The sequence below is a fragment of the Squalius cephalus genome (assembly GCF_949319135.1).
Source record: "Squalius cephalus genome assembly, chromosome: 6".
Lineage (NCBI taxonomy): Eukaryota > Metazoa > Chordata > Actinopteri > Cypriniformes > Leuciscidae > Squalius > Squalius cephalus.
In genome coordinates, this window is record NC_137127.1 from 6,161,154 (window position 1) to 6,174,143 (window position 12,990).

Below are 12,990 nucleotides of genomic sequence, written 5' to 3' on the forward strand. Positions count from 1 at the left end.
GATTATAAATATATGAAGCTTTTTTGTATGTATGTATGTATGTATGTATATTTTAAAGCATGCTGTAAGAATCCCCAGGCTACTAGAAACCTTTGCTTTCAAGGAAAATGATGCCAAATTTTCTTCATGATCTCTCAATAGAAATCCAAAAAAAGATCTATATTCCATTTGTAACAAGTATGATCATATTACAGGTTCTATATCCTTTATCATTTATTTTATTTTATTTTAAAGACTTTGCTGACCGTCAATTTAATTGACCTGATCCTGTTTAATGGTGGTGTGAAATAATTGTTTCATCTCACAGCCACACGAGGGCAGCAGACATCTACTCAGCAAATGTAATATTAAAAACAAAGTTTACTAAACGAGCAAACCTGTGCTGTATCTACACAGAATTTTATTACAATTCTATAGAAGTGTTAATCACGCGCTTTTAACCCGTTTGCCACAACCTAGCACAGAAGATATTATAATTGTTCTCAGAAAAATCAGTCAGATTTCAAACATGCACAGCACAACCCTGACGCAAGTAGCCTACAATGGCATGTTTTGAGTGACTGATTTTCTGCAACAAGTGCTATCAGTTTTGTACTAAGAGTTTTAAAATATACCACTTTCCTGTTAAAATAGTAAGCAATTAAAAAAAACTTTAACTTATTCCTCACATGTAGTCGTTTTTGAATAAATATCAAAATGGCTGAAAACACTCCCTCCCGCTCTCTAGGCTAAACACTGTCAATCACTCCAACACAGACATTTGTCTTAATGTGGCCTGTTCGCTTCATTGAAACAGGTATGGGTTAACTCTACTCTTAATAATAGTTGCAACTTGCTAGCTGATAAAACCTGTGCTCCAGGGACCATATTCATTCATATAACATCTAAGACTAAATGTAGGCCTAGCTCTGGCTGAGTTAGATGGTGATTAGCACTATACAGTAGAAAATCCCCAGCTGTAGAAGTCATTGGCTGTTAAAGGCTTGTGTTGCTTGTAATAAATTGACAGGTTGATGACACATTACAGTCTTTCAGAATGCTCTCAAATACTGTACATGTAGATGCATACTGTATGCATTAGGGACGGGTGAGTATGAGGCCGGGAGGGGAAAATCACAGCATACTCACTACAGAAATGTATGTCCATTTATAACAGTTCATACTGTTCTAGTTGTTTTGAATGACTGTTACTGGTTCACTGCCAACCAGCACTTCGACACATCCGTCGAGATGTATTGACCGTACAATAATGGAAATAAAGTATTGTTAAACTGAATTAAATGTATGCCATATGATCTGAGATGACAAATGGTTAGCCTTCTTATGCTTGTCATTATTACAGTAAACCAAATAGCATACTTAAGCCACACTTAAAAGTTTATGAATGTCTTTACGTAATAAACACCAATGGCATAAAAAGAATATACCACAAACACACTTGTCAAGCAAAACATTTAACAACAAACACTTTTTTATGTTTCAAATGATAACCTACTGTTCCATATGAAGACAATTTATTTGGACATATTCTGATTGTCAAACGTTAAACATGTTCATAATGTAGACACAAAAGTTGTAGAACTTGGCTAAGACAAGTATAGTCCAACACAGTTTTCAAATGCTACTTGGTTTGATATTTTGTATATAATGTAATGACATTCATACATTTTAAGTGACTTATATCCATTGCTGTGTGCTATTTTTTATGGCTTTTGAGATTTTTTGTTGGTCTCACCCTCAGCCACTGCATTACGTGCCATGTTACCGCATTCCTTGTTAGACTGCAATTAAGCTTAAAACAAATACATACCCAAAAAATGAAGTACAGAGAGAAATTTCTTTTAAAATTTCTTCAGAGAAAATTTTTTTGGTTATGGAAACCATTAAATAAATTGGACCTTTGGGAGTCCAAGTTTTAGTTTTAGTTAAGAAAAGAATCTGAACAGAAGGTTCATCAGAGATTCCTTTAATGTTAGTCATCAATACAAATGCATACACATCAATTTCAGCTAAAATCACATAAAATTACTATTGCAATAAACATCACAATACGAAAAAAAAAAAAAAATGCTGGTCTTCAAGCAGGGAAGAGGTACACACACGCACACACGCACACACACACACACACACACACACACAGAAAGAGAGAGATCTCCAGCACTCAAACAGGAATAGATAAAAATGGAAATTCACATAACTATATAACACTAATATAATGTGCTTGTGAAAGCTTGCATTCAATGACTGTGGTAATGTGTTGGTGACAGGAAAGTGTTTTTTATTTTATTTTGTTTTTTACTAAAAGCACAAATGCCTATACAAACAAGCCAGCATTACTCAGTATAAATATTCTTCATCCAAAATCAGTGCAGCACCTTCTTCATCTGTTTCTCAGGCTTTATCTGGTCTATTTAACACCTGGTCAAAATTACGCATGGGCTTTCTGACAAAAAGCCCATTAAATCTTCTCAGTATTCAAAGAATGTTCTTTTTTTTTGTCAATGTTTTATTTTTGTTACCTTGTACCTCAAAGGTCCAGCTGTGAAGTACAGGTCAATGAATCATTTTTTTGTTTGTATTTTTTTTTTTTTTTTTTGTTCCTTAATTTTAGAGACATAAAATGGAGTAAAACATTCTTTGAAAAGTGGTTCAGTTTTCTTTTGAGGTGTTTTCCTTTTTGAAAAAGTCTTTCGGTGAACTTGATCTATTGGATTCCCCTGAACAGACACATGGCAAACACCATGGCAAAAAGCTGTTGAGAAAAGAAACACAAACCTCTTATGAACATTCATAGGAAAGTAAACAAACAATTATGAATCATTTAAACAGTTTTGCTTGACAGATTCAATCTTAAGGGACAGCTTGATACAAAGCATGCAAAATTACTACGGGCTCCTCACGTTAAAAAACATCTGGCTTTTCTGCTAAATTAATATGGTTCCTTTAAATTTGTATTGTACACAGAATGATGATTTCAAGATGTCTACCTCCGGCACATTACCACATGAGGGCAGCAGCCATTCAATCTCAAACTCATGTAATTGTGGCCATTCCTTCAAGATCTGTCCCATCTGCAACAGTTTTACACTAATTCTCTGAGATAATGTCAATGAAACGGACATAATGTAATACTGTACCTCAATTGTGAGTACAACAATAGCCAGGGCACCAGCAACATAGATGTACATCTCAAAGTAGTCTACAACCGCTGAATAGCAGCCCTGCCGATCCAAACACACACACGTAAGAAAAACATCATGGTTTTATACAATTTTGTCAAATTATGCCATTATCTACTCTCTAGTGTGGCTGTTTCTGCAACTGGCGGCAGGTCAGCTGTGATTTTCTGGAATTAACAGCTCACTGAAGGAGAAGATTATCAGTGAACATTGATTCAAATTTGAGCCTGTTCTTCACACAATAATGACTCGAGGAATATAGCACACAAGTCAAATGGACCGTTTTTATAGAGTGATTTTTAAGCTAAATAGTTGTGGTCACTATGAACTGTCTGCAGAGTCTTCAAAATATCGAATTATATATTTCATACATACTGCTCATGTGGGTTTGGAACTAGGTGAGTAAATACATTTTTGAGTCCACAACACAAGAATCAGAACTTAAAAAAATAACCTTCAGCTGAAAGTCCACTTTTTAATACTGATCTAAATGACTATTACTTAAGTTTTCCTGTCCCTGCTCGCTTTCACAGAAACCCTCGCACGCGCTCACATTCCCCAGACACTGAGAACATGGAAAAGCACTAGTCAGCAGTGAGAGAGGTAACACTATTCCCCCTCTTCCTGTTTTTCTGCTCTAGTTAAACCTGAGCTATGAGAGAAGGGATGTGACGTATACAGTGGTGTGAGAGCTCACCTTGTTGTTCCGGTACAGCATGCTGCCTGACAGGCATTCCTCTCGGTTACTGAAGCCTACTTCTCCAAGATGACTATTCCTACGGCAGCAAGACTCGGGCACCACTTCACCGGGGTTTATATACCTAAAGATGCTCTCCTCGAAGTCTTCTGGACTGTTCACTCCACAGCAGTCAAACTAGAGGGAAGCACAGATGGGCAAATTCCAGTTAGAACATGCTCATGGTGTCAATGAAGGGGCTCCTGAATATTATTAATACGTTTGGCAAATGATGATCTACAGCAGTGGATGTTTAAGGAACAAACAAGACATACTGTGTTCATAATGGCGTTCCATGTTGATGTGAAGACATCAGTGTTGTTGTAGCCTTGGTAGTGCCTCTTCAGTTCCTTAGTAAAGTATTCTCTGGTCAGCTGTAAACATGCACAATTAATATCAGAGATATTAGCAGCAAACCAACACTGAAAACAAAAATCTGTCTCAACATGACATGGTCACTCACATGTTCCCGGAAGACGAAGGCGAGAATGGCTGCCGCCAGCTCTGCCAGGAATATAATGAGGATCAGCATGAAGAACTGCAGAGAGAGGAAGATTGTGTCACACAGTCAGTGTTTGGGTCTTCACCCAGTTATAAACGCAGCTGTCGGTTAATGAACATTTGACAGATGAATACGCTGCTCGATTGGACTCTTGTCGTATAAAAAGTGATGACTTTTCAGTTTTATGGACGTCGCCATCTTTGCTGGTAAGAGAATACGGGCTTGACTCCCGTTGCACGTTCATACACACAGTATTCGAGTTGCAGTTTGAATGGGACATTTCGAAACTAAGCACGTGGTTGTCAATCCCAAAAACTGACAGTGTGAAGGTAGCCAAACCGAAGATAACTGTGTTTAGCACTTTAAAACAGGACTGGCAACCAGATTCTGTTACTGTATTTCAACCTGCAGTAAGTGGCACCAGCTTGTGTTATTGAAATATACTGTCCTCTCAAATATACTGTGACTTACAAAAAGCAGCAGACACTTGTTTTCTCGTATGGCTCCGCAGCAGCCCAGGAACCCCAGCAGGAAGAGCATGCCCCCCATGGCCAGGATGATGTAGACGCCTGTGAAGAGAAGGGGGTTGGCTGCCACTATCTCCCGAAAACCTGTGGGGTCCACCACCACCCACACCCCGACACCAAGGAGGAAGGAGCCGCCCAGCTGAGGAGATGGAGACAGACAGAAGACACTTAAGATTACGACAGCCAAGTTTGTGCCATTTTTCACTTTGCCACTCACACACACATACATACATACAGTGCTATGCATAAGTTTAGACACCCATACTAAAGTTGACTAAAAAGAGGAATAAAAAATCATCTTTTGGAAACTGAACTTAATGCCTTAATTTAAAAAATGAGGAAAAATCCAACCTTTAAGGACACCAATTTTCTTTGTGAATGAATAATGTATCGTAAATAAATAAATGTTCTTCCTTAAAATACAGGGTGCATAAGTTTGGACACCCCTATGTTAAATTCCCATAGAGGCAGGCAGATTTTTATTTTTAAAGGCCAGTTACTTCATGGATCCAGGATACTATGCATCCTGATAAAGTTCCCTTGGCCTTTGGAATTAAAATAGCCCCACATCATCACATAGCCTTCACCATACCTAGAGATTGGCATGGTTTTATTTCAGTTAGCCTAATAGCTGGTTTGATTTGCATTGAGAGATGATCTTATGGAAAGTACTCCATGCCAATCTCTAGGTATGGTGAAGGCTATGTGATGATGTGGGGCTATTTTAATTCCTGTACATACAATACAATGCACACATACACACAAACTTCTCATTTGCAAAAGCAATATTCCATTTTGAATAAACTTATACAGTAAAATAAGTGAGATTTACCTAGGATAGATAAAAGGGCAACAGTAATACGGCAACATTTGCACCATATGCAAATAGATTGACCCATCAAAACATTTTGGGAGTACATTTTAAAGTTCTAAATTCTGTCATAATTTACTCACCCTCATGTAGTTCTAAACCTGTATGACTTTTTGTTCTGTGGAACATTAAAAGATATTTTGAAAAATATTCCATGGAAATGGAAGTCAATGGAAACCAAAACTTTTTGGTTACCATCATTCTTCCAAAGTACCTTCTTTTGTGTTCCACGGAAGAAAGAAAGTCATACAGGTTTGGAATGAGTAAATATTGACAGAATTGTAAGTTTTGGGTGAAGTATCCATTTACCTATAGATACACACTAGTTCAATAACTATCGTTGGCCCAGGCATATGAATCTCAAATGAATCTGCATTGTGATTGGGGCAGTTAACATGGGGCCACTTCACACACCCTTCACACACCCTTCACACACTGCAATCAACTCCTGACCAATTACAGAAAACTATTTATTACAGTTCAGACATTCTGCATCTTCCCCACTTGACAGCCAGCTGTTTTTGGCCACAGTAGCTCTTTTAAAGGAGAACTCCGTCAATTTTAACATTGAGCTCATTTTTTGTAAATTTGGAGTGCTGTCAGTACAGAGAACAACGACAAAAATCGGTGCTGCCTACACCGTGTTATCCTCTTTTTAAAATTTGCACCCTGTTGATTTAAATGGGGCAAGTTTTAAACCTGCTTTTAGCCTCTTAACATCCTTGATGTGTCATTACAAGTGCCCAGCCATGTGAGTGATTCCTTCAGAGTGAACACGGGTGAATCTGACTGCATTTCCTGTTTTCGGTCGAAGTCCATAGTAGTCGATTGTCGAGTTCTCCACTGTTGCTTAGTTACCTATGATCACGCGCGTGAACTCGACAATCGACTACTATGGACTTCGACCGAAAACAGGAAATAAATACAGGTATGTGCGCTGGCTGAATTAACATCATTTTTATTCATATCTTTAACATCTACTGCAGTCAGATTCACCCGTGTTCACTCTGAAGGAATCACTCACATGACCTGTGCACTTGTAATGACACATCAAGGATGTTAAGAGGCTAAAAGCAGGTTTAAAACTTGCCCCATTGAAGTCAACAGGGTGCAAATTTTAAAAAGAGGATAACACGGTGTAGGCAACACCGATTTTTGTCATTGTTCTCTGTACTGACAGCACTCCAAAAAATTTACAAAAAAATGAGCTCAATGTTAAAATTGACCGGAGTTCTCCTTTAATGGGGGTTAAGCCTTTTTTCAAAATAGTATGATTTCAAATATCTTTTTACTTAATCGGCAGTAAATGAAAAACCTTTTAAAAAAACTAAAAATCTTAAGCAAGACTGTACAAAATAATGTAACTGGCCTTAAAGTCGTCACAAAATCAAAATGGACCCTATTTACTTATTTATGTGATGTGGTGAGCAATTTATCCGTGCAAGTTGATTCACAAATTATTTAATTTTTTTTGGTCTTTGTAACATTTGATCACAATCTGAAAATGTACTTCCCCTCAAGAATGGGCTTCCTTCTCAGATGACATCAGTTCGACTGCTTGGATAGACCAACTGTCAGTCTGAATCAACTTTTCTATATCCAATCAATTCCCAACAGGGAAAAACAATCCACCATGGCCTCTATTTTTCTCATTCAATATTCTGTTTCACTTGGAAAATACATCCCTATACTGAAGTAAAGTCGGCTGCAACTTCTGGTTCAAGATGTCTTTAATGTTTCATAAAAATTCCTTTTAATGTTTTGTTATAATCATATTCATGTCCCATAGTATTTACATGATACTTTGATACACAATGAATACCATGGTATTTTCACCATAAATACCCAAAAAGCATGGTATTACAATGGTATGGATCCAGAAAAACATGTCTTTGGCATTTTGTTTCTTAGGAAATGCTTAAAAACAGCAAAAGAATTCTACCAAGGGCACAAAACAAAATACACTCTTACATTCAAGACACATTCTCTGAAACCAATGTCCAATAATATCCACTTAATATCCTCTAATAAAAAAACCCCTGAAAAACGGATTCTTTTGCAGTGCAGGATTAATGATCGTGATAAATATGAAAAATTATTGTGCACCGCAAATTGCTGAGATGTTCGCAGATTACTTGGTAAAGTGAACACAAAGGTTAACGTGCCAGCGAGCAGATAGAGAACTAATGGGCTCTACTGCTGAAAATAAATCATTTTTGAGTAAACGGCTACTGAAAGTGAACGCTTCCCGGGAGGAGGGGGAAGGTGAATGGATAGAGGAGCATACGGAGTTTTAACAGGCGACTCAAAGACAGCCGAGTGGGGGCTGGGAAACACGGCTGTTTCTTTTGCAGCTTCCCACAATCCTCTACCTGTCAAAGTGATACCCTTCCACCATCCCGTCAGTCACAAACACACACAGATGAAGGTTTGAGCAGACACCAGACTGGTGATTAAGCATCTCAAGGTGTGTGTGTGTGTGTGTGTACGGTGGGTTTTGAGATAAGAGCCTCACACAAAACCATGTTCCTCAGTCTCTCTCTCTCTCTCCTGTGAGTCAAACCTGGAATTCTTTTCATGGATGGCATTAGCAATGTGTCTGTCAAGCGGAGTCCTGTCACAGCAGCTATTTTTGTCATAAACAGATCCAATAAACAGCTTGACAGCATCACTAAATTGCTTTTGTAATAGTTTTTAGGGTTGAATAAATACGAGCAGCTATTTTTAGCATATTAAATGGATTTCAGAGAATTATATTAGCATTTATTTGAACTAAAACAAGATATTTTATTGTTAGCGTTGCACTGTGTACATCACATCATTCTCGCTGTTGGGGAAATAATGAATTCAGTCGAAAACGAAATGAGTCCAAATCTTCCTCTGTCTATGCCAATCCCACAGTGGGCATTTACGTCGTCAACCTAGATAGATGATCAAAGAGGCACTTTCTGTCTCTTCCCCTTTCTCTCGCTCCGTCTCTTCCCCTATGTTGCTTTAACATGCTTAAACAAGTAGTTGTTCTGCTATAAATCTGTGAATCATAACAGTCTACAGGATGAATGTTGGGAGAAATATACTGTGTGAATATAAAATTCAAATTACAGACTTTAAAAGGAGTGCTAATTATGAATAATAAACTTTAAAATATCAAGACACAAGCTGAATTTTCAGTATCATAACTCTAGTCTTCAGTGTCACATGATCCTTCAGAAATCATTCTTATGATTTTTTGTGTGGAAAATGTGATAAATGTTTTCAGGAATCTGATAGAATGTTCAAAAGAATAGCATTTATTTGAAATAAACATATTTTGTGACGTCAAAATCAATTTAATGCATCCTTGCTGAATTAAAGTATGTCTTTAAAAATCAAATTGACCTTAAACTTTTGAATGGTCCTGTATGTACAGTATATAAGAGCTCAAACATAAAAAACGAAATTCTGTCAAACTTTTCAAGCTTAAACTAACTGAATTAATTTGGCGGCCATCTTGGTAACACTCACAACACAAGTAGTTACCGGTCCAGCTATGCTAATGTGCATTCAAGAGACAACAAACACTATCAAAAAGGTGATGGGCTGTTTAACTGAAAGGCAAAACTTCCATTCCACTGCAATTTCTCACATTCATTTTTCTAAGAGTAGTCTGTCTCGTTCCCTTTATACTTCTCTGGAAGATCAAATGAAAAGTGTATATCAAAGCCATACAGATAAATACTCACAAAGATAAGGAAGTTGAAGACGAACATGAGGTACTTGATGCAGCTGAGGCAGTCTCCTTCCATGCTCGTCCCCCTCGCTGAAGCCTCCCCGAGCCCCTTGGAAGAGAAACAAACATAGCGTCATCTCTGAACTTAATCTGAAACATTCACAATCCAGCCTTTCATCTACACATATTGACACTCTGCACACTAAAGCGCTCTCTTCAAACTTAAAAGGTTCACACAGTTGTTACAGCTCTGAATAAAGCATCAAAAAGAGCCTTTCAGCAAAAACCTGTATTTTAAGTGCATTCAAACTAAATAAATTCAGGGTTCCCGTGTGCATACTAAAATGGCCATACTTTTCTTTTTTAAAGGCACAGCCTCCCTTTTAGTGTAATTAATGATGAGAGGCTCTTGTGTTTCAGCCGACCATCCCTTTACCTGAAAAAGCACTCTCTAGGATGAAGGCCTATTACGGTGCCACTTTCCTTAAATGAAATGGGGCCTTTTTCATTAGTTCTCAGAGAGTGCTAACAGCCAGCACTAGCAGAAATACCCTACCATTACTCAGACAACACGAAGAGGGTGTATTACATCAGGGTGTCATCCTTAAATATATGTTTGAGTGCAACCGTATCTTGCTGTGCAGTGCTAATACCACAAGTCTTGTTGCAACCAACAATACATGATGGATCACAAGTGTTATTACCAGATATAGTAATCATAGCAGTGAGAAATCTGTGGAGGAGAAAGGCTGGGAAAAATCACTTGTGTTGACTTGGAGCCAGAAATAGAATGTGGCTTGATGACAAGTACACTAACCATGACCTTTCTTTTTGTTTTCCCCACTTCCATCTTGTTTTCTTTGTATTTTCCTATCTTGTCAGAAGCAATCCTATTATGCTCTGGCGGAACTTTCTCAAAAGACTTTTTTTTGGCTCACCCTGTGTTGTTTTTTGGCTCACCTGGTCTCACCCAATGTGGTTTCCTAGAGCTCTATAGATCTTTATTGAGGAGTTAGTTCTGTGTCTGGCAACCACAGAAAAAGGTAATATAGAGCAGGTTTCAAATTAATGACTAGAAGGGGAAAAATTGAGGAATATATAGATACATTTATACAAATGTACAGTATATACATACACTATACTTGTCAGGGTTACGTTTGGTTTAGTTGTCTTTCCATTTCTATGTTTCTGTTTTTTGTGCTTCATTGCAGTTTAGTTCTGTTTCCTTTGTTACTTATGAGATCCTTGTTTGTTACTATGGTTACCTATGATTTACACCTGTGTCTTGTTTAATTGCTTGTGTTTTTCTATATAGCCCTGTGTTTTTTAGTTGTTTTTTCGCTTATTGTGACTATGTGTTTCTGTATCTCCCCTGCTATGAGACCAGGATATGTTAGTTTGTTTATTAAAGACTATTTAGAAAGTATTTTTAATTTGTGCATGTTGGACACTACCTGACAACACACTTATACAAATAAATATTTATATAAAAGGTATTTAGTAAAGTTTATAAAGGAAATAAATAATGTCTTTGTAATATGACACTTAATAGTAATAATCCTTCACTTCCCAAAGAAATATAGAAAGTGTTTAATAAATCCTTTCAATTAAACTGAGGGCCCTAGTTTCAAACGTGTCAGAAAAGTGCTTATAGCACCCTGAGGGCAATTAGTGTTTTAATTACCCTCATTCTTAATAAAGGCCAAACCACGGGGTTTTAATTAGGGTTTGCATAGATTAAAGCTTTCATTAGTAGCATCTGATGACCCCTATTGCGTAATTCGATTGTTCTTTGCAGGTCGGCACAACCATTAGCAGCTGGACGTGGGAGCGCGGGCAGAGAACTGCGTAAAAGCTTTAAAAATGTGGGCCTGCAAAATTTGGATCCACATCTGAGAAGCCGTTTCTCTGGTTATGTGTAAAAACTTGCTTGCTGAGTGCGAGAGACCAACACACTCCCAGTTGGAGCGCACTGGTGTAAAGCATCTTGGATGCCAGTATAAATCAAACTGCCTGCGGATTGGGGCTGGCTGTGGAGAAAGTGCAGAATAAACAGGGAATTTTCCCAAGACTCCCACAGCACTGCAGTCATCATCAATCAAACATACATAGCTACATATAACAGAAAGGTCTGCAGTGAAACTACAGTACATGCTCGTTGCGGCACATTTACGCAGTCCAAAGAGCTTCAGTGGTGATACACACAAAGCCAACAACATGATGAAGACTGATTTGAGTTCAGCTCATTATTCCAAAGCATGGGGTCTCTGATAATGAGACCAAAAGCACAGTTTGGTTGTTTAGGTTCCAAGACTCGTCTTTGTAGTCTCACACACACAACGAAAACAGAAACACATCCATCAAATATCTAAAGCAAAGCAAAAGTGCATGAGGGCAGATCAATAGCATGTGTGGATATGAAAAGAGACAGTTGCTTGTTGCTCTCATACATTAGTTGACACGTACACAGTCAGCATCCACAGAAAGAAACAAACATTCCCTACCCCCACTATCGCATGAGGCTAAACCCATACAACTCTTTTCACGTGATACACTCATAGCTAACATCAAAAAATCTTCTATTTTTGCTTTACTGACCTACAATCTAGAGCGAAAATAATTCCAGTTGCTAATATTTCCTGTTTGACTTTTTCAGACTGGGAAAAACCGCACACATACCATCTCAAATTAACAGCAAAAATGTAGATAAGAAGCTTACATTTGGAAGGGAAACGTGTTTTAGATTCACAACCTCAATAATGATCCCTTCACTGTAGGGTTTCTATCCAGGAAATGTTGGTAGTTACTATAACGATTCACAAGTAGAGGTCAATTGTAAGGCGCTCATTAGTGCTATTGTTTTTCATCCGTGTAAACTTTTCATTTCTGCAGTGCAGAGATTGAATGCTTATGCAAATCAGTTTTTCTTTTTGTTGCATTAATAACATTTTTGTTTTTATTCTGCAAACTTTGCATTTCTGCAATTCAGAGATATACAGAGAATACTTATGCAAACCAGTTCTATTTCTGCTAAGAATATTTTCTAAAATAAGACAATGGTACATTACAATACTTTGAAGGTTTCGTATTTAAATATATATTTAATATACATGCTTTTCTAGTATTGAGTCGGAAGTGGTGTGCTATTACTTACGTAATCAAGTACAGTTATTTTTGGTGGACTGATTTTAACAACTTTAGTTAAAATAATTCCTTTTTGACAAAAATGTAAATGTAAACCTTAGGTTTCAGCCTTTAAAACAGTTTTAAAGAAAACGGAAAAGTTAAAATTATAAATAATTATTTTTTTCATATAAAGACCAATTCACACTGAAACCAACAGCGAAAGTCACCAGAACAGCAAAGACCAGAACAAGCACTTCCAACTTCCAAGACCAACAAACGAAGATTCATCATGTTCAATGATGGGGGGGGGGGGGGGGGGGGGGGACACACACTGATCTGA

The 12,990-nt window shown here is 37.5% G+C and overlaps 1 protein-coding gene across 1 annotated transcript in view; it reads right to left on the bottom strand.

The window, feature by feature from the left end:
- Positions 1-1,950: 1,950 nt before the first annotated feature.
- Positions 1,951-12,990, bottom strand: part of tspan18b (tetraspanin 18b) — a 35,642-nt gene continuing 24,602 nt past the window's right edge. The window contains exons 3-9 of the mRNA XM_079875126.1: positions 9,538-9,633; positions 4,889-5,083; positions 4,379-4,453; positions 4,191-4,289; positions 3,877-4,053; positions 3,138-3,221; positions 1,951-2,752 (exon numbers count right to left, since the gene is read on the bottom strand). Coding sequence (XP_079731252.1) covers positions 2,705-2,752; positions 3,138-3,221; positions 3,877-4,053; positions 4,191-4,289; positions 4,379-4,453; positions 4,889-5,083; positions 9,538-9,633 — 774 coding nt within the window. The 3' untranslated portion in view covers positions 1,951-2,704. The remainder of the gene's footprint in view (positions 2,753-3,137; positions 3,222-3,876; positions 4,054-4,190; positions 4,290-4,378; positions 4,454-4,888; positions 5,084-9,537; positions 9,634-12,990) is intronic.